Source organism: Schistocerca piceifrons, chromosome 5 (genome assembly GCF_021461385.2).
Source record: "Schistocerca piceifrons isolate TAMUIC-IGC-003096 chromosome 5, iqSchPice1.1, whole genome shotgun sequence".
NCBI classification, from domain to species: domain Eukaryota; kingdom Metazoa; phylum Arthropoda; class Insecta; order Orthoptera; family Acrididae; genus Schistocerca; species Schistocerca piceifrons.
The window spans coordinates 29,268,756-29,295,563 of NC_060142.1; the positions used below are offsets into that span (position 1 = coordinate 29,268,756).

General features: G+C 40.9%; 1 protein-coding gene across 1 annotated transcript in view; it reads left to right on the forward strand.

Annotated features, from left to right (window-relative positions):
* Positions 1-26,808, forward strand: part of LOC124797909 (retinol-binding protein pinta-like) — a 232,550-nt gene that overhangs the window by 138,793 nt on the left and 66,949 nt on the right. The window contains exons 3-4 of the mRNA XM_047261030.1: positions 6,530-6,689; positions 18,632-18,881. Of these exons, the coding sequence (XP_047116986.1) occupies positions 6,530-6,689; positions 18,632-18,881 (410 nt within the window). The remainder of the gene's footprint in view (positions 1-6,529; positions 6,690-18,631; positions 18,882-26,808) is intronic.

Sequence of the window (26,808 nt, forward strand, 5' to 3'; positions counted from 1 at the left end):
AAGATTTGTATGATGTGATAGAAGAAGAAACAGGAGTCGATTTAGAAGAGATAGGGGATCCAGTATTAGAATCGAAACTTAAAAGAGCTTTGGAGGACTTACGGTCAAATAAGGCAGAAGGGATAGATAACATTCCATCAGAATTTCTAATATCATTGGGGGAAGTGGCAACAAAACGACTTTTCACGTTGGTGTGTAGAATATATGAGCCTGGCGACATACCATCTGAATTTCGGAAAAGCATCATTCACACAATTCCGAAGACGGCAAGAGCTGACAAGTGCGAGAATTATCGCATAATCAGCTTAACAGCTCATGCATCGGAGCTGCTTACAAGAATAATATACAGAAGAATGGAAAAGAAAATTGAAAATGCACTAGGTGACGATCAGTTTGCTTTAGGAAAAGTAAAGGGACGAAAGAGGCAATTCTGACGTTACGGCTAGTAATGGAAGCAAGGCTAAAGAAAAATCAAGACACTTTCATAGGATTTGTCGACCTGGAAAAAGCGTTCGACAATATAAAATGGTGCAAGCTGTTCGAGATTCTGAAAAAAGTAGGGGTAAGCTATAGGGAGAGACGGGTCATATACAATATGTACAACAACCAAGAGGGAATAATAAGAGTGGACGATCACGAACGAAGTGCTCGTATTAAGAGGGGTGTAAGACAAGGCTGTAGCCTTTCGCCCCTACTCTTCAATCTGTACATCGAGGAAGCAATGATGGAAATAAAAGATAGGTTCAGGAGTGGAATTAAAATACAAGGTGAAAGGATATCAATGATACGATTCGCTGATGACATTGCTATCCTGAGTGAAAGTGAAGAAGAATTAAATGATCTGCTGAACGGAATGAACAGTCTAATGAGTACACAGTATGGTTTGAGAGTAAATCGGAGAAAGACGAAGGTAATGAGAAGTAGTAGAAACGAGAAAAGCGAGAAACTTAACATCAGGATTGATGGTCACGAAATCAATGAAGTTAAGGAATTATGCTACCTAGGCAGTAAAATAACCAATGACGGACGGAGCAAGGAGGACATCAAAAGCAGACTCGCTATGGCAAAAAAAGGCATTTCTGGCCAAGAGAAGTCTACTAATATCAAATACCCGCCTTAATTTGAGGAAGAAATTTCTGAGGATGTACGTCTGGAGTACAGCGTTGTATGGTATTGAAACATGGATTGTGGGAAAACCGGAACAGAAGAGAATCGAAGTATTTGAGATGTGGTGCTATAGACGAATGTTGAAAATTAGGTGCACTGATAAGGTAAGGAATGAGGAGGTTCTACGCAGAATCGGAGAGGAAAGGAATATGTGGAAAACACTGATAAGGAGAAGGGACAGGATGATAGGACATCTGCTAAGACATGAGGGAATGGTACTAGAGGGAGCTGTAGAGGGCAAAAACTGTAGAGGAAGACAGAGTTTGGAATACGTGAAGCAAATAATTGAGGACGTAGGTTGCAAGTGCTACTCTGAGATGAAGAGGTTAGCACAGGAAAGGAATTCGTGCCGGGCCGCATCAAACCAGTCAGTAGACTGATGACCAAAAAAATAAAAAATCGGAAACAATAGTCTGTGGAAGACCTTCAATACAAAAGATAGCAGATAACGCTTGGATGGTGGCAGATGACGTCGTGGAAGACATCCGGACAACAAAAGGAAAATTACTGAATGAATCTACCACAACCAACCACCGAGCATTCCAGAATGGCCCAGCAAAATCGATGTGTAAGCGTTGCCAAGGGGAAGTGGCTTTTGGCCATGCAAAGAATTTCCGCGGTGGGGCTGATTGTTGTTCAGCACACACCAGGCAAGAAGAGCACATTTTCGTATTCGCGGCATAGATTCCGAACCAAGTACAGTGCTGACGAGCAAGTTGTTTGGTTCCCACTATACCCCAATGTCCTTGGTGGAGAAGCTGTAAGACAGAGAACTGTAACGAACGTGGAACCACGACCCTCGACTGATTATCAGAACGCAACAGCAAAACACCAAGTCGAACAAAAAGTCTCTCCTGGTGAGCAAAAAATCGGCGAACCAACGGATCCCCGATCCGTGACTTTGACAAGGGCCATTGCGTAGCAACAAAACGCAGAACGGTATCAAGGACAGGGTCGGCAGCTGTGGCAGTAGCTACACGACGAAAATCAATCGGAAAGGATTCGACCACGTCATCGGTTGCCGAATCAATGAACATGCAAGCAAGGTCGGAGGAATCGAATGCTCTATCCTCAGCAACAGGCGAACGGGACAACGCATCTGCGTTTCCGTGCTTAGCAGTGGACCGATACAAGATATCGTAGCGGTACTGCGAGAGGAAAATAGACCAGCGAATGAATTTCTGCGCTGTACGTGGAGGTAGAGGCTTGTTCCGATGAAAAAGCGATGTCAAAGGTTTGTGGTCTGTGATGATGGTAAAGTGACGACCATACAAGAAATCATGAAACTTTGTAACACCAAATACGAGAGCCAATGCTTATTTCTCGATCTGTGAATAATTTCTTTGCGCAGACGAGAGAAATTTGGACGCAAAGGCAATAGGGCGATCGTTCGATCCATCTTTGTGCGCAAGCACAGCACCGATCCCGAAATCCGATGCATCCACCATCAACAAAAGGGGCTTCTGAGGATCGAATGGCGTAAGGCAAGTATTGGAAAGCAACGCCGATTTCAACTGGCGAAAGGCGCGTTCGCATTCCGTCGTCCAGACGAACGGAACACCTTTACGGCGTAAGCGATGAAGCGGAGCTGAAATGGAAGAGGCGTGTGGGATATAACGGTGATAACAATTAACTTTTCCCAGCACACTCTGTAGCTGATTCAAATTCTGCGGCGAAGGCAAGTCCTGTATGGCACAGAGGTGCTCGGGACTAGGATGTATGCCTTGTTCATTGAGTACATGTCCCAGGTAGGGCAAGTCACGAGCCAAAAATACACATTTGTCCTTCCGCAAGCGAAGACCTTTTTGTCGCAAGACCTGAAATAATGTTCCGAGATTGGCTAAATGTTCTTCTTCCGTCTTTCCGGAGATCACAATATCGTCCAGATAGTTTGCTGCAGTAGGGACCGACGCACAAACTGTTTATAGATATTGCTGAAACAATGCAGGGGCGGATGCACACCCGAATGGCAGTCGTTTGAATCGATACAAACCAAGATGCGTGTTAACCACTTTTGTGGCGGTGTTCGTAGCGACAAACACTTGGCTGTAGAAATGGCTTACGAAGTCACCGCCACGCTTTTAATAGCGGGCCGACCGGTCCGCTGGAACAGTGAACAGAAAGATGAAAGCCCAAACACTCATATTAAATAAAAGTCGGTACTTATCTTTTATTAATGAAGATACAGTAACACAGTAGTGAACTCGGTGTCTACAGAAATCTGTCTAGTTCGAGTCGGAGCGGCTAGGTCAGCGTCGGCTGACGACAAACAACAACTCTGCTGCGATGAACACAAAACTGACTAGCAAGTACACAATTCGGTGGCGAGTATACAACTGAGCGGCGAATACAGAACTGTCCTAGCGCTCGCGACTCCAGCGCTTAAGAAGCCAGAAGCCAGCGGTGGCGCGCGCAGACTTGCGGCGATTTCCTGTATCGCTGGCGCTGCTTATACGGACGGCGTCCGTACTTTGATGCTGCCAACCTTTTGGCAGCGGGCTCGGTTGGCATTACTGGCTAGGATACAACAACCACCAAAACGCGCTGGGAGTCTTCGTCCACCGATATTTGTAAGTACGCATCTGCTAGGTCCAACTTCGAAACATATTTACTGGGGCACAGTTTGCCAAAAAGATCTTCTGGGCGGGGTAAAGGAAAAGTCGAAATCACTAGTTGTGGATTCATTGTTACCTTGAAGTCCACACAAAGTCTCAATTTTCCGGAAGGTTTTGGCAAAATGGCTAAGGGTGATGCCCAGAGAGAACACTGCACACGTTCAATTACACCTTGTGATTCCAAATCGTGTAATGTTTTTGCGACCTCATCACGCAATGCGTGGGGAACATTGCGCTCTCTGAAAAATTTCGGTTGCGCGTTTACTTTCAGTTCCAAATGTGCTTTATAGTTCTTAGCGCAACCAAGGCCCGGTGCAAAAATGTCTGCAAATTCTTCAAATACACGAGAAACACTGTCTGAAGGCACAGTCTGATTCACTGATAGGACCTGATTTACTACAGACAAGTTAAACAACTGAAATAAATCGAAACCAAACAAGTTGACTGCAGAAGAAGAACGAAGGACGTTAAATGACACAAGTTTTGCTTGTCCTTTGTATGTTGCAAGAAGGCTGCACTGTCCTAACACAGGATATCTTGACCGGAATAACTAGTTAACTTAACATTTGCAGCACGCAACGGAGGTGTGCCCAGCTGTTTGTACGTGTCTTGATAGATCAGTGAAACTGCAGCTCCGGTATCGAACTGGAATGGTATCACTTTGCCATTAATGTCCAAGTCCACAAAAAGTTTATTGTCCTGCTGACGACAAGAACGACTGTCTCATGCAATGGGAACTGACACTGGTACAAAATCACTTGCGACTTGACGGGATTACCGGCGATGTCGACGCACACTATTTGTGGAACGAACACAGTCACTGGTAGAGGGAGTGGCACTGAGCGGAGTGGAATGAACTACATGAATTGCCATGGGCGAAGTTTCACGAGCCTGAGTATCCTTGGTTCGAATTCCGCGCGAAGCAAAGGGCCTGGAATGGTTGTGAGTTTCCGATCAGAGCTTTTTCTGGCAAACACTCTCAACATGTCCTTTTCTATTACAGAAAAAGCAAATAGCTTGGCGTGATGGGCAATTCTCACGCGAATATATAGTAGCACACCGCGGGCATGATTTTAGCACTGCGTTTGCTTGCCGGCGCGGCACACGTGGCGGAGAGCCTGGCGGCAGCGGCGTGGCCGGTCACGAAGGCTGTGTACTGCTCCGTGCAGCTCACCCGGTGGGCCGGTTAACCTGACACGCGGTTGGCGAAGTTTCAAATGATTCCTGAGCAAAGTCAACAGTGTCCTGCCGATCCTATATGTTCATCACTTGTTGAAGGGAGGGATTGACTAGTTTCAAAATCTGTTCCCTTATACGAACATCGGAAACGTTCTGTGCAATTGCATCACGTACCATAGTATCTGAATAAGGGAGTCCACATTGACACTCAAAAGCAGAATCCATAGTAAGGCCTTGCAAGGTTGCAACCCACTCCTGATTAGTCTGACCAGCCGTACGTTTTGTACAAAAGAAGGTATACCATTTCGCAACTACATTGACTGATTCTTTGAAATATGCATCTAATGCAGACAAAACATCGTCGTAGGACAGAGTTGCTACGTCACGTCGGGGAAATAATTTGACTATCACATGGTACATGTTCACCCCTATTGAGGACAACAAAAAAGGCTGCTGCTCGTTACCTTGATGGAATCAAAATTGGCGTGACCACCCGTTCCAGCTTTCCAGTGCAGCATCAAAAGGTCGAAAAGTTGGTGCAACAGCGTGTTGTGGCTGCGTTAGCGGTGGAGCGGCGGCTGCCGCATCGTTTTGCATTGCCCGTTGACCCTGGACGAGCTGTCCAAGGGCATCCATTAAGGCCTGCGTCTGCTGATTCTGTAAGCGATAAAATTTGGACAGTACATCTGAAGATTGTGGCGAAGCCATTACACAAGTAAATCAGGGCAATGTCGAAAAGAGCGCGGTTGTGCCTCGTCGCCAATGTTTTGGTTGGCAGGAGAGCCAACACGTGTTACTAGAGGAGGCCGAAATGCACGCGTTTTAGCACACGCACGCTGGCGTGAGGTCTTAAACAGGACAAGGAAATTTGAATTTAGAAAAACGGACGTAGCTGGTGGAATACTTAACTTTAATCCGTTAACGAAGAACGTCAGTCTTGACCGTACATGATGAATAATATCAATAGTATCTGATAATGGCGCCTTGCTAGGTCGTAGCAAATGACGTAGCTGAAGGCTAAGTCAAACTATCGTCTCGGCAAATGACAGCGTATTTTGTCAGTGAACCATCGCTAGCAGAGTCGGTTGTACAACTGAGCGAGTGTTAGGAAGTCTCTCTAGACCTGCCGTGTGGCGGCGCTCGGTCTGCAATCACTGATAGTGGCGACACGCGGGTCCGACGTATACTAACGGACCGCGGTCGATTTAAAGGCTACCACCTAGCAAGTGTGGTGTCTGGCGGTGACACCACAGAAGACACTTGCCAAGAGCTGGCCAGGTTAGTGAAGCATCCACTATGGCATCCAGGAACAATTAACTGTCGGTGGAGGGAGAAGTAGAAGGTCAGAATTAGTAGAGGCAGAGCAAGTCTAGAAAGGAAGCTGAATAAAGTAGTGAGATAGAAGTGAAAAAATTTGCACATGATATGAAATGATGGAGGACAGTATCGAATCAGAAGAAAGACGGAAAACATCATTAAAATCCTACCTTCAATATATAGCTATTAAAATACATTTTCTGTGATTGCTGAGAAATTCTGTGCAATACCCACGTGTACATTTGTTATAGATGACGCACATATCGAGAGGATGTACATAAACTGCAAGTGCAGCATAGAGAGGGTTAAGAAAGGAGTGGATGCCTACTTCGCGCTGAGGACCAGGTATCCAGAGATGATGATGAATCGTGACCCTATGGGAGCCGACGTTGTGAGCACCATGGAACACATGTAAGTACAGATGAAACCCATCCTACAGTTTTGTGTCCTCTTTTCAAATACTGATAATTCTTTTTTAGTCAAGTAACTGACAGTGTAAATCCACACATTATAAATTAAGATGGAAATGTGTAACGCAGTACTGCAGCTTATCATCATGTTCTTCTGGTACGTCGAAGAAACAGTAATACGTTTTTCTTACTGAAGAACTGACCAAAATCTAAATATGTGGCGACCCTCTCATGAAGATTAAATTCCGAACCCAATATGCCACGACTCTGTCGACTTACGACTCTCTGTTTTTCTTAAATGAAACTAATTTTCTGCAATTTTGGAAAGAACATTAGAAAAATTCTTCAAGAAAGTAACGTGTATGTATTTTGGTCAATTAGTTACAACATAACAGCTGCGCAAATTACTTGGAAATTTGGAGAAAAGGTCTGCTACACAGGGAAAAAAGTAAACAAAGTCGAAACACAGATACAATTACTATGGTTATTTTTATGACTGGCACGTCAAGTGCTCAAAATTTGACCTCGGTCACTGATACATTCAGTTCTTGACAGGCGAAGCCGCACGCTGAATATCGTCTGTACTTATCATGTCAATGGCCCTCGTGATACGGTATTTCTTGTGTTGAGAATTTCTCAGTGTCTCCTTTGATACTTGAAATTGAGCCCTTAGTATTAAAGGGCGGAATCGATTGACTGAGTTTCGGTTACCAGTACAATATTTACACATTTATTGATAACATGAATAAACAGAGTCATACAAAGATCTGACTTGATCAGATTAACTGGCTACAACCATTAAGATTCACAAACGGAACGTCTCCAAGGTTAAACATTAATAAAGCAATAAATTGTTAAAAAGTCCCGTATTAAATAAAGACTTTAAAATCACAATTGCTACCTCTTCAGGACAACCGGTTGCAACCACTGAAGTCATAAACAGAACACTTCCAAAGTGAAATTTTAACAACAGCAACAAAGACTCAGACTGAAAAAAATTTAAATTAAATTGCATCGTTATTAAAGCAGCATAATAAAATGATCCGACCCGAAGAAACTTCAGAGATACATTTAGTCTAAAAGATAAAATGTTTACCATAAATAGTATAACAGTTAAGAACATTAGCTTCCCTTTTGCAGGACCACAGATGTTTGTCGTTTGAAAACTGCCATAAACATTCACTTTCTCAAAGGCCCTCAGTCACATTCCCATATAAAAGGCGCAAGAAAATACCACAGAAACTAACCTGAAACATTACAGTAAGAAAAGAGAAAACACATATGTATTGTTCTGTTAATAGCACAAGTGACATGTGGTGGACATGACCAGTATAAAGTATCATTGAAATGTCTAGCAAACCGACTGTTCAACTGATAACATACAGTCGGTAGAAAACCTATACCCCATACAGCACTCGTAATACACTGAGGGCAGCCACCTAACCTCAACAGTTATTAATACATTGTAGGGGTGCACTGTCTGTGGATGGTTGTTAGAAAATGTGGTTTTACTAAGTACCAGATTACGGTATGGAACCTGTTAATGTATAACGCTGCATGGCACAGCTAGATAAATACACGTCACAAACATGGTATAAATCCATATGTAAGATACCCAAGGAACATCAACGCATTACAAATAGATATCCATAAGGCACTGGTTCCAGCGACTCAAGTCTGTTCATCTCACAGTCCCACAATAAATGTCATGTGTGCGAGCGACCCCACACACAAACCCGTCTCTTCACCTGCGGCCAGGCGTCTACCGATGGCCCACCAGAACCATCAACAGTGGTGGCGTTGCGCACAGTCCTCTCTCTCTCCACTCAGCTCTCTGCAACAACAGCTGAACGCTCCCTCCGCCAGACAGTCATGCCACGCCAGCTAGCGGGAAATCACGGAAAGTGGTGCCAACATAAGAAAGCTAGGCAAAATAGTGTGACATTTGGCAAAGCTTGTAGAGCGGTTCCTTTAATTTTCCCCGTAGATTAAGGTCCATAGGTGTTAAGGAGATGGAAATAAGCGAAAGGTGTATAACCAAAGGGTTTGTGGTTGAAGAACCACTTAATCCTATAAACTTATCAACATGCTTGCAAATGTTCAAAAATTACACTTATGAAACATATGGTAGCATTAATCAGCTTAATCACTGCCAATTTGGCTTTAGGAAAGGGAGAAGTATTCGTAAGGAATCCAAGAAGGTGTTCGAAACAATAGGTACATACAAAAAAATAACGTGATTTCACTGTTACATGAGACCTCTTAGGTATTCGACAATTTATTGCTATTTGTACAGATGCAAGGAGTACATTAACCCCAATGTCTATACTATTATATGGACCGACTTGTCCAATGGTCAGCTGGCATGTAAAAAGTAATCAAAATATATTAGTGAGTGCCCACAGGGGTCGACACGAGATTTTATCAGCTTGTAATCGAACCTCTCTTGTGACAATTGGAAGAATCTGACCAAGTCGATTGGGTGGTGACATATGCCGACGATATCTTTGGATGAGGTGTCAGGGCACTTAAGAGCTGAACTTGGTGAATGGCAGATGGGGCGATTCACAGAAGCAGTAATGGTGTGTACACAAAGAAACTGAACACAAACCTACAGAAAAATAGACACATACTCTTAAAAGATCAATTTTCATTATGTAGCAATACTCCAGTTATTTTACGAAAAGTCTTTATCTCCAGCTAAGCAGTAACACAGTACCTTAGAGTCCAATTGGATGGAATGCATAAATTAATACAACATATTGATAGACTATCACACAAAGCAAGCAACAATACATATGGAACTACAAGCTACCGCTGCAAGCGTTGATGACCTACCATGAAGCCATTATCACCGCTGTCATAAATTTTGTAGCAAGTATCTTGATGCAGTCTTCTGTTTGTGCAGCTGGGCAAATCCTGCGCGGTACACAAAGGGGTGTCCTCTTCTAGCTTACAGGAGGCTTTGGCATCACACAAAAAGAGTTTTATTTGAGAGATTCTATACATATCCAGTGGACGTTACAACAGGATATCGTGTAGCGTCCTACTGACTACGTAAGTGGATTTGACAAAAGTCCAACAAACCATAAAAATCAAGCCACAAATAATATAAAGCAAGGTGAGTGGAAAGCAGAACAACAGGGGCAACAGTGAAACAGTGATGAGTCAATCTATTTATCTTGGTTATATGTCAGGAATGTTCTCAATTCACTTAATTTTCATTTACATTCTGAATGACACTCATATTACACATATAAAAGTAGGATTAAAAAGTTCCACCGATCAACTGTCTCTGTTTTCACACAGATGATATTTTGTGAAAAACACTGTTTTTGTTAATGTTTTGTTTTGCCTCAGATAAGATGACATTTCGTATTCGTTAATGTGAACGAGCATAAATAACATAACTGAGTGCTCATCACAAGTCCAGTCCTAGTTTCATTCCTTAAGTAATTTGTATTAAACCGTACCTACTCAGCATGAGTAGAAAAAGCTTTTAAAGTTCAGATAATTATTAAAAACATAGTGAAATTTGTTGAATTGAATACTCATCATTCGTATGGTTAGAAAATGAACTTTTACTGAAAGAAAAGATCCTTTTTAATAAAATTATGGTGGCATACATCTCTTTAGCTCACTTGTGGGCTGACAGATGGCCAGGTGTGAGTGCAAAGAAACATAAAAACACATTACCCTTTCTCCCTATTTTCTAGCTTTTATCTGTTTAAGAGCATGCAAAAATATCTTTCGCTGTCACTGTGTATTGTCACCAAAACCCAATTTCTTTCAGTTAAACACAAACACACTCATATGATCACAGAATCACGAAAATTTCTCTTGATCTCCAATCCAGACAGATTGAGGACAGTGTACATAGAACCACCTTAAAAAAATTATCACAAACAAATACAACGAATTAACGGGATGGGAAGGAAATTTGTGGATGTGACGTGCTTGTACACACAAACAAATTTTTACAATATCAGAGAAATTCGATGATTTATTCAAAAGGAAGTGCTTCGCAAACTGAGCAAGTCATTACAGCATTGGTGCACCTCTGACCCTTAAGGGAGCAGTTATTCGGCTTGGCACCGAGTTGTCGCATGGACTCGGGAGGGATAACGTACCAAATTCTGTCAAATGGCGCGTTCGATCATCATAATCCCAAGCTAGTTCGAGGACTCAGCCAATAATACTCCTAACATTCCCAGTTGGCTAGAGATTCAGTAGTCGCCCTGGCGAATATGGGGTTTGGCAAACATGAAAAAAAAAGAAAGCAGCAGAAATTCTCGCTGTATGTACAAGGGGATTTTTTTACTCAAATGTAAGCCCAAGGTGGCTTGCTACGAAGGCCAGCAAAACGGAGCATAGAATATCGTCGATGTATCGTCGTGCTGTAAAGGTCCCGTGGATAATAAACAAACTTGGCCTGCTACGAAATGCAATGACACCCCTGCCCTTCACTGCTGTAAGGTTGGTGACAGCCACTTCGGTACCCTACTGCTCTACAGGGCATCTACAGACACGTCCTCACTGGTCGTCGGGGTTCTGTCCGAAGCGGGACTTATCGCTGGCGACAATCCTAATCCAGTCAATGAGATTCCAGGCCACAGTGACCATCGAAGACCTGTCTGGACACACCTCGGACAGTAATAGGATACGAACCTTGCTGTCAAGCAGCTTACGGCCCAAGAAAAAGGAGTGATGGTCTGGGGTTCCAGTTTATAGCAGGACCACTTGGGTTGTCATCTGCGGAGCTCTGACAGCACTGTAGTACGTCGAAGATATTCTACGCCCTGTTTAGTTGACTTTCATGGCAGGGCATCCTGGGCTCAAATTTCTGCAAGATAAGGCCCACGTGCACATAGTGAGGGTCCCTACACATAACCTTCTAGCTTGTCAAATCCTGCCTCGACGAGCTAAGTTGTCGGATTTCACCCTAATTTCGAGCATTGTGAGCATGGCCCTCCAACCAGCTCGGGATTGTGACGATCTAACGCGCCAATTGGATAGAATTTGCTATAAAATACCTCAGGAGGAGATCCAACAACTCTCCCAACCAATTACAAGATCAATAACTTAACTGCTTACATAATGGCCAGACGTGGAGCAATATTTTACTAATTTGTTCAATTTGTCAAACACTCTCTCTTGAATAAATCATCCATATTATCTGAAGTTGTTATCATTTGTTTGTGTGGACACGTACAACACATCTACCCGGATTTCCGTCCCATTTGGATAATTCCTTCGTGATGTATTCTTTTCGCATTTCTTTTCTTTTTTTTTTGGCTTGAAATATATTTCTCTCCAAAAGTCATCTCGTCTCATTAAGCCCTGTGTTGAATTGTAAATAGCTCTTTTTACAGTTTTGAAAAGGTAATTTAGAAATCATGTACTCGCAAATTTAATGCCTTTTTGACACATAAGCATGCAACAGAAAGTATTATCAACAAGCATTCAAGAAAGCCATCGTTGACGTCATTTTAATGTCATCATACAACGACACAACACGTTATACAAAACAATTCTTCCCACAAAACACAAAGGTTATTCTTCATTTCACTTAAATGACTTCCTATCGAAAATATAAGCCCAAAGTTTGTTTGGTAAATATTACAACTATGATCACACTTTATATTAAAGTTGTAATGTAACCTAGAAACATCTTTTCTAATAGTAATGGTCCCTCCATTTAGCTGAACACAGTACATTCAGCCACTTTTTAACTATGTGCAGCCATGCATTTAAAATGTCAGATAGTTTTAGAAGTTCCTTATGAGGTACTAACAGCAAAGACATTATGCTCAGTACATCATACAAACTAATTTAGTAATTTTTCTCATTGTGTTGACCATCATTCAGCTGTCAAAAAAAATGAGATAGTGCCAGTGCATCAGACCCATTACCTAAACTTCATTAAAATTATTAGTGTAACAACAGACCATTATTCTACACCAACATGTAGCATAAATACACCTTGGTGATTTCCCAGAGTTATGAACAGTATACTATCATAATACATCACAGAACAGAGCACAAATAAGTCTGTAATACATCATCACTCTATTATCACCACACAAACCTCAAAAAAACAGAATAGTTGTCAAAACCTCATGTTAATATAAACATCTCAAACTGTCCATAAGCTTCACATAATTCCATAAATACACCCAAAGTAGAAAAAAGCTCTAAATCTGCATACGTAATTCATTGTAACATATTATGTATTTTGAGCCATGAAATATAGTATTATACATTGCAAGTGAACTTTCAAACATATGACATATTATTTAGTTTACATAATTTGTTTATTTTTTTTTTCTTTGACAAACACCATCTGTCACTAAGCCTTTCTCCCTCAATAACATCATGACAGTAATGAAACTGACATAGTTTGAAAAAATCTAGTATTTTCATTTCAGTAGATGTTTTATGTTGCTGACATCAGCCGACTACAAACACAATAAACAGTAAAATGATATCATCTTACTTCCCCTTATGTAAAAATCCGAATTCTTTTTCTAAATGCATGTAAACTTCCTGAAATTGCACTAATCAAATCTATTTATGTTCAAAAATGTAATAACACAACATGGCATACCATAGTTCAAGTAATCCAATAAAGAAATTATTTTCTCGCTTATACCTTTGGTTCACATAAATATCATACACTTCAGGTACAGTGAAAATGTAAAAAATATAAATATTATATGTAAGAGGTTTGCAACATAAACGATAATGTGTTACATTTTGCTTTCCAGGCCCCAAATGGTTTGTCATTTCCGTTTAATTAACTGGTACCATGAGATAATAAGATAGCTGCATAACTACATTATTGTGTGGTACACTAGCAAAAACAAGATAGATTGACAGTAAGAGGTAATTGTACAAGGATAAAATGGCGGACAGAAGAAAACATACATGCACTACATAAATTTTAAATGATTGAAGTAATACTGCAGGAGCATTGAGGCCCTGGACTTGTTACATACATTACAGGACAGGGTTTGTGATCCTCTTAGAATATTCCTGCTACAATACCTCAACATCATTCTCTTGGTCTCCATTTAATTCAGACACTATTCCTGTTTCAATGACAAGCCCCAGTTTACCACTGCTGTGTTCGGTGCAAACACAACACACAGCCAAGGAAAATATTTAAACTGTCTTTGAGCTGAGTCTTTGGGATTCTGTACCAAAGCATGTACTAGGAACAATGGTTTGACAGAGATCTATCCAGATTGTAGTTTTGCAACTTTTTTGACCCATCAGAAACTCCACAGAAATCTCCCACCGATAAAAATTTATTATTGAAATTATTGAGTAACATGAAAGTACAGTCTTTGGTTGTCATGCACACTTTTTCATTGCATAGTTATGCTATGTTTTCACATCTTCTCTTGAATACTGTTATCCTAAAACTTCTAGAAGTATAAACTGCCACTTTTCTACTTTGTGCAACAGGTAAATCAGTGTTTGGTGGGGCTGTGTTAACACATGATTCTAGCACAAGAGCACTACTGCTTTCTACAACTGACTGTTGTTCTTTAACAACACACTGAGTTTGTTATTAATTACATTTACTCTGCTATCCAGTAAGTTGATTACTTATTTCTTCACTGTTTGTCTTCATGGTAGATTCTAAGTATTCTAGTCCTGAAACCAAATTTTCACCACTGGATTTTATTTCAGATTCCGACAGGATACTGCTAGATTTCACTTGGTCACTATTAGATTTCATATCTGTTTGCCTATCTCCTTCTTTCCCTAAGATAATTCTTACTACACAACACCGATGAGGTTTTCTATCAACTTCTACATCTTTTTAATTGGGAAAAATATGCTGACTCACATCAATTACCCTCCACTCCCTGCTGCTTTATTTTCTGTGTCTCAATCATTTTAACTATAGTTTAACGTTTTGCCCATCCCCTGTCTTCCTCTGAGGTTCCTTATTAAAACCGTGTGGTTGTTCCTTTACCTTCATTTACTCATGGTTTTTGTATAAGTGTTTGTTGTTCTCAAAATATGTGTCTATCATAGTCTCTTGCAATTTTTCTTATTGACTTACTATTTGGGTTTTATTTTGTAATATTCTTATGAAATACAAAAATTATGTCAATGCTTGATCCTGAAAGTCTATAAATCCTGGTTTCAGCAGCCACCTGCAAAGATCCTCCCTTAATTGCCAACATTGCAAATATTCATTTTAAAATGCATTTATTTCCAGTGTAAGCCTCTTCATATGCAATGTTTGTAGATAAAGCTTAAGAGGGTAATCTTGACACAAATTGTTAATTATTTACTTAACTTACCAATATCGTCAGTGATAGTCTTAATACAACTCATTAGGTCCTAGGATGTTGAAATGACATGACACAAGTTAATGACATGTTTTCAGTTTATGATGTGTTATTTCCACTCAACTTTAATCAATACACAATCACAAACACTGTATGAAATCGCAAGGCAAATATAAACTCCGAATGCACATAAAATTTATGAAAAAATGCATTGCCTTTGTCATCTCAACGAGTTAAAAAAATCTTCACATTATATTCACTATCTCTCCAAATGCACATAAAAGTTATGAAAAAATGCATTGCCTTTCTCACCTCAACGAGTTAAAAGATCTTCAAATTATATTCATTATCTCTGAAGTGTAATGAGGCTAATGCAATCTGCACCAAGCAAGAATAGTATATACCTCGCCAATAGTTCTGGAAGTTTCCAGAAAGTTCTACAGGTAAATTACTGTCCATGTAACTTTCCTTTTTCAGTTTTCTAATATTTTCAATTCAAAGCTTATGTTTGCCACATGTAAATTCTTTTAGAGATTAATAGGTAAAACAGTACTGTAAATTTAGACGAGATATTGGCAAAGTTAAACTGATAACTTAGCACAGATTGATTTTAAACCAGTAACAGTATAAATACATACAACTGTCTTTAATGACTTAAGATGACTTTCCAAAATAAGAATGAGTGAGAATATTCTCTTTCTCATGCTTTGACATTCATTTAATGGAAAACTGATTTTGTAGGTACCATACGATGGTACCATATGAATCTATGGATATATAAAGGGGAAAAATATTTGTGAGGCAAAGATTTGCCTGAGGGCTAGAAAACTTCATAAATATCCTCAATTGTTAACAAAGGACATGTCTACATTAACACTAACACCAGCTATCATGAACTGCCTCCCAGTCTCCTGAAATGCTATAGCGCAACTATTGCCAATGATGTTTGATGAGCCACCGAATTATATGAAACAACCACTTTAAAAGTAATTTCTGCTTCTTGTTTGATGAACTGATTCCGATGTTTCACTTCTCAAAACGGAAAACTTCAGATCTTCATACTGTATGACAGCGACTGGAGAAACAGAAGTCACAGGTGATAGTCATATTGCAACAAAAGTAGCAGTTCCCCCATTATGCTTGAAAGTACTCGGTTTTTCAGTCAAAATATAGTAAGGCCCTTGGCAGAAGCATCTGTGTTGGATGGTAAAGTGTGTTCCATGTTTTATAATCTAAAATAAGTCAGTACAACTTCAGTTCAATTCCTGGTCTCTCTGACAGGCCGTATATGTACTTCAAGAACACAACACTTCTATGGGGCGTTTCTGCTATCACATTTGTCTATGATGAACTCTCGCCGTCCATGACAATGTACTGGCTTCTGCCATTAAATAAATCTTCGAGACAGTTGTGTATATAAATATATACTAGGTACTCTAGAAATAATATAAAGCGTCAATAACAGATTTTCAGTTTACAAGCCGAGTCACTTCGAATGAAACTCTCAAAGCCTCAATAGCTGTTTCCACCATCGTCATCTGGAGTTAAGATCACTGACTGCCGATGCTGGTACGGTGTTCTGTTTATATACTAGTACCTGGAGACACTGTACCACAATATAATTTGTCCTCGGAGATTATTGGGATGGCATGTTTCAGTAAAATCTTATCGGTTTATGAGCTGCATCAATGCATGCGCAGAACACTGTGAGGGTCCTGGCAGTCAGTGATCTTAACTCCTGATGACGATGTTAGAGGCAGCTATCGAAAGCTCCTGTGTTGTAATTGAAGTGACCTGATTTGTAAGAGAAGAAGATTTTATAGAAGCATGCCACCACAAACATGCCTTATAAATCCATGCCGATTTATGAGTTTCTTTTGACGGTACTCAATGAATATGAGATTGGAATACTCCAAACTATGCAGCATTAGATCTATGTTAAGAATGTTGGTCCAAAAGTGCTTCTCTTTTGTCCACCTAATACAAGTGAAAACAGTACACCAACGACAAACTATTGGAGTTTGTTCAGGCATATTTTCTGATTGGTTCGGTGTAAAGGACCTGCAGTATTAGTAGAGAGTAACAATTTAATTGTGAGTTATTGGGTTTGTTATCACAGTCACCATTGTTTTTGTAAAAATATCTTCAAAGGAGTTAAAAATCCTCTAACAAGCAATCAGTAAAACGTACAATATAAAGTACTGAGTAATGCAACAACACTCACATCACTGTGCTGCTCATTTATTGCATTCATTTAACTCATAAGCAGCACGATCTTCAACAGTAACCCTATCAAAATTGCTATCACTACAACCAACACTGCCAGCAGAAGAAACTCCGGACAGAGCCGACAAGAACTGGATGTAACGTAAGCTGGAGGGCGAAGAGTAGAAGTGGACATTATTATTGCCAGTATCAAAATACTGACAGTGAATGGAATGAGTTTCCGAGGCACATGCACTACAAGTACTGCTGCCATTTGTGCTGTTGTCTAGTTATTTTCTTTGCAATACAGGCACAAAGATCAGTGAGGGTAATAAATCAAACGAAATGCTGTTACTCTCTAACAAGCAACTTGAGATAGTGAATATCTTACATCTCAGTAATCAGAATGTATCTCTGGACAATCCCCAAAATTTGTTGTTGTCGTTCGGGAAACACTTTCACAGGCTGGGGCAATTAAAAGTGGTCTGGAGAACAGAGTTCCAGGTACAAAGGAATACAGCAGAGAAAAGGAAATACAGTACTAACCTGAGTATACCAGATGTTGAAAGAGACCACCATTCATCTGTGGGAACTTTTGGGTCCAGGTCAACAAGACGCTGAATGCGGATCGAAAATGGACTGCTGGAACGGCTGCAGTTTCATCCCTAATGTTCTGCTGCAATTATTGAAGACTATGAGGGTTGTTGCGATACACCATAGACTTGAAGGCTTTCCACACAATGACAGATCAGGTGGCCTGAGTGGATATCATGGGCTGTGACCAGACTGACCTTTGTTAACAACTGCGTCACACGTGAAGGCTGTGTAAACGTGCTCCAAGCTTGGACCAGCTGTACAGACAGTGGTTCCATCCTGTTGGAAGTAACTGTAGGTCTTTACCTCCTCCGTTAATGCTGCCACAAATTCACAATCAATTGTATCCACTGGTCTAGGCCACCAACTTTCTCCACCCTGATTAAGAAAATGCATTAACTGACGGAATGTTCCTCCCATCTTATCTGATTTCACATGGTTTCCTCAATTCCGTATGTTTTCCAAAATATACCATTTGATATTTGCGTCAGGGTCAAATTTATCTCACATTCTCAGCAACCTCAATTACAATAGTACGAAAATCGAGTAACCACATGCATTCACAAGGTTCAAACGCGCCGTGAGTTACAATAAGATATTAATATTTGTGATTTATTGTGATATTTATTGCAATTTTATGTGGTATTTCGCAAGAGTGTGCGTTAGATGATGTCGTCGTCGACTGTCCGATACACAAAGTGCTTAGGTGAAGTGTTTGTATAACTATGCCTAAACCCGCCTAACTGTGTTTTCTTTCAGATGCATGCAATAAGTTACGTACAGCTGGTATTCCTGTGGATAACCTCTCACTATTGTACCTCTAATGTGCCGACAGCGTGATACTGACAATGCCTCGCCTTACCAAAGAGCTCTACCGGGTGCACATCTTCGCCGACCCCGACCCGGACCCCATGTGGGTCTCCTGGACAAATTATGGAAAAACCGTCTCCATAAACCTCGACTGGATGCTACTGAATGACTACTCGCTCGGAGACATCGTCATCATTGACCAGAAGAAAATGACTGCTGGACACATCCTCCGGTCTGATATCAATATGATACGGGCTATTGAATTTGGCTACAAGGTAGGTTCTTTCAAAACGTTGTTCTACGTATAATGCACACAAATCACAAATATTACCTTCTGTGGAACTTGTAGTACTTAAGTAGAATTTTTTCCATATAACGAGACTACTAACACAAGCCTTTAGAATTCCGTATCAGTTGCTTAGATTTCCTCGTATCAGAATTACAGCTGTAGGCATGCTGAAGACAGAGGCAGAAATTTCTCTCAGGTTTCCTTCTCCTGGAAGCACTTAAGTGTGAAATACAGAATAATCCTGTAGATGTATATATAGATAACTTTGTATAAAACATTCTAGGTTTCCTTGCAGCAGCACACCTGAAAAAAAACTTGAGTTTTTGACGATTAAAGCAATTGGCTTACTTTACATTTGAAGAACCTGAAAGGTGCAAGTGTTTTGTGAGTTGGCTACATACGAAGACAGTAACATCACAATGACCTCGAATGCACGACATCTTCAAGTTGTGGGAAATTCAAAAAAGCTAGCTAATGGAAATGAGCCAGTTGTCATAGTGGTACATTCGTAAACAATTCAGTCACAACAAAGTTCGAAAACATGAAATTACCTTACATGTGCCAGCAGCCATTATGACCCCATGCTCAAAAGTCTCTCAATGATCTGAAATTTGCGTTATGTTCAAAAATATGTAAGGATATTGACAATACTGCAGAATTTCCATGTAAAAATTGCTATATCTGCACCTAAATTTTACGTAAATTAGCGTCATATTCAAAACTGTTCTTTTATTTGTCAGAAATACGCGAAGATATTGACTACACCAGTGTAACTCGGCATTTCTGATCTAAGTCAAAGGTTAAGCAGCAATTGTGTAAGTCCATCGTTCGATCTCTTTACCATACGTGGTGTAAGGTACAAACGGCTCTCAGATCAATTATTTCTGCTTCTAAATTGTTCTACAAGACAATGTTTACTAATACTACATTATTTCACAGTCTAAAAATACATAATCTTCACCAGAATAGTGTAAAATGGTGTCATGTTCAAAAACAATTTGTCCAAACCACATTGTTTCCATAAAGAAAAATATGACTCAAGCACCGAAAGTTCCATACACATTTAATTATGTAAATAAATATTTCATCCATCCAAGAGTCGGAAATCTCGAAGATTTTTGCCTGTTATCGATATCGATACAGACAAGATAAATGTCTGCCTATCCCTGAGAAAAGGGGTTTTAACGAAAGGACAGACTGAGTCGGGCATCGAATGACAAACAACAAATATTTTTTCGTGTAATATAATTACAAATTACAATAATTACAAATTTATTCCTTTTCCTGTACTGAAAATCCCTACTTCTTGCAAAATTAATGACTCTAGGTCAACAGGGAGTACCCTCTTTCTTACGACGAGTGCATTTGCGAGTATAAAAAGTGTAACATAAATGGTCGTATCTTTTGAGCGCATTGAGTCAGAAGCTTACATTTATTACACCGCCAAAGGACTATAGACCTTATTAGGCGAAATACATTTCAACTTGACACGTCGACCTGTCCCTGAGAGAAAGGAAAAATGACCAAAAATTTTTTCTTATGTTATAATTATAAATTAACGATTTTCGGATTTGTCTTCCTTAACTGGCCTTGTAGAACCTTGCTTCTCTCCAAATTTCATTATTCTGCGCAAATTGAAATTACTTTCTAGGTTTTAATGTGTGAGTTTGTGAGCATCAAAATATATGACATAAATGGCCGTATCTTTTGATCACATTAACTTAGAATCCTCATTTCTTGACACCCTAAAGGGACCATGTCGTGATATGTGACGTAAATTTGAACTTGATACTTCTTCCCGTTCCTGCGGAAAGGAGTTTTAACAGACAGACAGACAGATGTGGCTAAAAGTAAGATCATAAGCAAGTAGCTGACACTCTACTTTTAGACCTAAATGAGGAAATGCATCAGACTAAACCTGACCAAAAATATAACCTTAAAAACATATGCTGGCTAAAATACTATGTATAGTAGACAAGCACACAAACAAATAGGCAGTCTCAATTGCTGCGATCTACTCGAAGAATGCAATTTATGTGATCCTAGCCTAAATGAAAGTATCAGTAAAAATAAACCTGACTAAACGTAATTGTAGTGGTTGGTGACAGGGACGGGGAGAGAAGACAATAACATATAAACTATAATTGTCAAGTATCACTGTGTTATTTTGACATTTCAAATGTCCATCAGACATGCTAATATTGATTTTTATTACATTGGTTTTGGCACATTGAAGACTATGTACAAAAACAAACGTTTGAGGAAAGCAGTAACATCGATCGATTAGAACTTTATGATAAGCCTCTTTAAACCTGCATTTCATCTACACACAAGTGCTAATTTTAATTTATTAATGTTTTTGTTGTAATATAAACAAAGAACAAATCTCATGTAGTAATGGTAATTGTATGGCTTACTTGTTAGAGTTTAGCTGGAACAGGACTAATATTTTACATTTTTGCTGAAAAACATCGATCTATAGGGCTGTTTGTTACAATTCTGGAGTAACATGATGACGTATGAGAGAGTGTATACGTATATATGTATATCTACAGTGTTCAGTGTCTCAGAGCATAGGCTCCATTTCTTACCAAGGTGCGTAAGTCTCCAACTATCTATGCTGCAACTGAAGTTGAAGTCTTACTTAAAGAAATGAACTATGTTGACAGAAAAATTATAACCTTACTCTATGGGGCTGAATCCATCCTAAAGCTGCTGACTGAACCAAGACTGGGTAAAATGATTACATTGGGAAACATGTTTTCGGCGTTGATGCACTAGCAACCAGGTCTTCCAACAGCTCCACCTTCCCTGGTGACGTATTAACAAAAACATTTGCTAGAGGTAAGTATTCTGATCATATTGTCATGTTAAATACATTATAATCGTGAGAAGATGTATAGATAAATGGTGAACCAGCTGAAACTGCATTTTGCGAGCTTGAAACAGTGTCAGTACAAACATCAGACTAATAACAATGTTTAGATTAGTAATTCCAGTCAACAACTGCAACGTTAGTGACTATGCATATTCTGCAATGTTAACGAACAAATTTTTATTTATTAGAATTGTGATAAATTTAAGAAGTGGTACTAAGACTGAACTAAGCTAGTCGACTAACCTCTGAGTTGTATCAGTAGTACCAATAAACAAGCTGTCTCTGTTTAGAGGTGGAACTATTTAATTTAATTTGAGGGTCCATTGTGCTTGCAAAGTGAAGTGCAGACAACAAACTTTGGTCATCAACAGCTGTTGCTTAGCCTGTAAGTTATGCCAATAGCACAAATTTGCGAGCCATGTGTATTTCTTTCTTAATGTTACAGAACAATTACGTTATGACGCTAGCATTTCGTATACAGGATCTCCACCGTCCACCTCAGTTTTCTTCGACCACTGTCGTTGCCCATGTTTCACCTGTCTTTTTCCACCAGTTTCCTGTAGGTATGTTTCCTTCTTGCGTTCCCAGCGTTGTAATCGTATAATAGTGTATCACAATAATATTCAGCTTAAGTTTACAGTTTCTTTACAGCACAATACGTAAATATTTAATCGACGTGGCTGTGTCAAGCAACACACTACTTAAGCTTTATCCGAACGTTACATACTCTACTGGCCATTAAAATTGCTACACCAAGATGAAATGCAGATGATTAACGGGTAGTCATATATATTATTTTAGAACTGACATGTGATTACATTTTCCTGCAATTTGGGTGCATAGATCCTGAGAAATCAGTACCCCAGTACCCAGAACAACCACCTCTGGCCGTAATAAAGGCCTTGATACGCCGGGGCATTGAATCAAACAAAGCTTGGATAACGTTTACAGGTACAGCTGCCCATGTAGCTTCAACACGATACCACAGTTCATCAAGAGTAGTAACTGGTGTGTTGTGACGAGCCAGTTACTCGGCCATCATTGTCCAGACGTTTTCAATTGGTGAGACATCTGGAGAATGTGCTGGTCAGGGCAGCAGTCGAACGTTTTCTGTATCCAGAAAGGCCCGTACAGGACCTGCAACATTCGGTCGTGCATTATCCTACTGAAATGTAGGGTTTCGCAGGGATCGAATGAAGGGGAGAGCCACGGGTCGTAACACATCTGAAATGTAACGTCCACTGTTCAAAGTGCCATCAATGCGAACAAGAGGTGACCGACAAGTGTAACCAAAGGCACCCCACTCCATCACGCCGGGTGATACGCCAGTATGGCGATGACGAATACACGCTTTCAATGTACGTTCACCGCGATGTCGCCAAACATGGATGCAACCATCATGATGCTGTAAACATAACCTGGATTCATCCGAAAAAATGACGTTCTGCCATTCGTGCATCCAGGTTCGTCATTGAGTGCACCATCGCAGGTGCTCCTGTCTGTGATGCAGCTTCAAGGGTAACCACAGCCATGGTCTCCGAGCTAATAGTCCATGCTGCTGCAAACGTCGTCGAACTGTTCGTGCAGATGGTTGTTGTCTTCCAAACGCCCCCATTTGTTGAGTAAAGGATCGAGACGTGGCTGCACGGTCCGTTACAGCCATGCGGATAAGATGCCTGTCATCTCGACTGCTAGTGTCACAAGGCCGTTGGGATCCAGCACGGCGTTCCGTATTACCCTCCTGAACCCACCAATTCCATATTCTGCTAACAGTCATTGCATCTCGAACAACGCGAGTAGCAATGTCGCGATACGATAAACCGCAATCGCGATAGGCTACAATCCTACCTTTATCAAAGTTGGAATCGTGATGGCACGCATTTCTCCTCCTTACACGAGGCATCACAACAACATTTCACCAGGCAACGCCATTCAACTGCTGTTTGTGTTTGAGAATCGGTTGGAAACTTTCCTCATGTCAGACGTTGTAGGTGTCGCCACCGGCGCCAAACTTATGTGAATTCTCTGAAAAGCTAATCATTTGCATATCACAGCATCTTCTTCCTGTCGGTTAAATTTCTCGTCTGTGGCACGTCATCTTCGTGGTGTAGCAATTTTAATAGCCAGTAGTGTAATATTTTTCCTACGCAATTGGATTAACTTACATTTTTCTACATTTAGAGCAAGCTGCTACACGTAGCACCAACCAGAAATTCTACCTAACTCAGCTTGTATCATCCTACAGTTACTTACAGATGAAATTGTCCCGTACACCAGAGCGTCACCTGCAAACTGCCGGAAATTGCTGTCTGTCAGGTCATTTATGTATGTAAAGAATAAGTACGGTCCCAGCAAACTTCCCTGGGGCACTCCTGACGATATCCTTGTCTCTGATAAACAGTCTCCGTCGAGGACAACTTACTGAGTTCTAGTGCTTAATAAGTTTTCAAGCCACTCATATATCTGGGAACCTGATTCACATGCTCGGACCTTCGTTAACAGTACACTATGTGATCAAAAGTATCCGAACACCCTCAATTACATACGTTTTTAATATTAGGTGCATTGTGTTGCCACCTACTAACTGGTACTGCGTATCAGCGACCTCTGTATTCATTAGACATCGTGAGAGAGCAAAATGGGGCGCTCCGCGAAACTCACGAACTTCGAACGTGGTCAGGTGGTTGGGTGTCACTTCTGTCATACGTCTGTATGCGAGATTTTACCACTCCTAAACATCCCTAGGTCCACTCTTTCCGATGTGATAGTTAAGTGGAAACGTGAAGGGACACGTACAGCACAAAATCGTACAAGTCGACGTCGGCTGTTGACTGACAGAGACCGCCGACAGTTGAATAGGGTCGTCACACGGAATTCCAAACTGTATCAGGAGCCACTGCAAGTATTGTGTCTGTTAGCCGGGAGGTGAGAGAACTTGGATTTCACGGTCGAGCGGCTGCTCATAAGCCGCACATCACGCCAGTAAATGCTAAACGACGCCTCGCTTGGTGTAAGGAGCGTAAACATTGGATGACTGAACAGTGGAAAAGCGTTGTGTGTAGTGGTGAATCACGGCACACAGTGTGGCGATTCGATGTCAGGCTGTGGGTGTGGCGAACGCCCGGTGAGCCGGCCGTTGTGGCCGAGCGGTTCTAGATGCTTCAGTCCGGAACCACGCGGCTGCTACGGTCGCAGGTTCGAATCCTGCCTCGGACGTGGATGTGTGTGATGTCCTTGGGTTAGGTAGGTTTAAATAGTTCTAAGTTCTAGGGGACTGATGACCTCAGATATTCAGTCCCATAGTGCTCTGAGCCATTTGAACCATTTGAACGCCCGGTGAACGTTATCTGCCAGCGTGTTTAGTGCCAATAGTCAAATTCAGAGGCGGTGGTGTTATGGTGTGGACGTGTTTTTCATGGAGGCGGCTTGCACTCCTTGTTGTTTTGTTTGGTACTCACAGCACAGGCCTACACTGATGTTTTAAGCACTTTCTTGCTTCCCACTGTTGAAGAGCAAATCGGGGATTTCAACTGCATCTTTCCACACGATCGAACACCTGTTCATAAAGCACGGTCTGTTGCTAAGTGGTTACACGACAATAACATTCCTCTAATGGATGGTGTGCACAGAATCCTGACCTGAATCCTGTAGAACACCCCTGGGATTGATTGGAACGCCGACTCCGTGCCAGGCCTTACCGCTACTCAGTGCAGCACTACGTGAAGAATGAGCTGCCATTCCCCAAGAAATTTTCCAGCAGCACTCCGTGAAGAATGGGATGCCATTCCGCAAGAAATCTTCCAGCACCTGATTGAACGTATGCCTGCGAGAGTGGAAGTTGTCATCGAGGCTAAGGGTGTGCCAACACCGTATAGAATTCCTAGCATTAGCGATGGAGGGCGCCACGAACTTGTAAGTCATTTTCAGCCAGGTGTCCGGATACTTTTGATCACATATAATGTGTAGTGAGGTTCCCGTGTTACTCGCTTTCCGAAAATCCGGGAATATGGCATCTATCTGTTACCCTCCATCCATTGTTTGCAGGCTATCTTCTGAGAAAAGGGCAAGCTGTGTTTTCCAGGAACGTTGCTTTCTAAATCTATGTTTCAGTCGCAAATAGAGCGAGTGTAAAACGACTGTCTATATGCCACCGTACGAGCCTTGATTTGTTGCATATTATCTTGGTGGTCCTCACACGCAATATGTGTTGACGGCAGTAGAATCGTTCGGCAGTCAGCTTTGCTTACAGCAATAGCTTGCCTCTGTTTAGGAGACTCTTCTGTCTCAGGGAAATTTACTATATCTGAACTCAAAATATGTTCAAGAATTCGGCGGCAAACAGATGTTAAGGTTATAGGTCTGTAATTATGTGGATCCGTTCTTTTACCCTTTTTGTATACGGGAGACACTTTCACCGTTTTCCAGTTGCTTGGGACTTTGTAGTGAGAAAGAGATTCACTATTAATGAAAGATAAGTTAAGAGTCAGTGCTGCGGCATACTTCTTTCAAAATAAAATTAGGATTCGCTACGGATTCCGACTTCTTGGTTTACAACTCTTCCTGTTGCTTCTCTACCTTAGGGATGCCTATTATTACTCATTACGTCCTTCATATTGGATTCTGTACGACAGACGAACACCCATGTGTTTGTTGCGATCCCCCATCGTGAGTGACGTCCTAAACGTGAAATTTAAAACTTCAGCTTCCCTTTTGCTGTCTTCTGTTGTTACGAATTTCTACTAAAACATTCCTGTCGTCATGTGCGCGTTATTCTTTACACGCAGCGTGCAACAGTCTCTGCTTCCTCAGATTTATCTGAAATTTGTTATCAAATCACGGTAGGCCTCTCCCAACTTTAATCCACTTGTTGGGCACATATTTTCCAGAGTACGATTTACAATCCGTCTATACTATGTCAATATCGCCTCTAGGTCAGTCATATTGGAACTAGTTGATGTCCATTGTCTTAGCGGGATGCTAACAATCGCTTACCTACCCTTCCTAGCATAAATCTCTCATAGTGTTCTTAACGGAT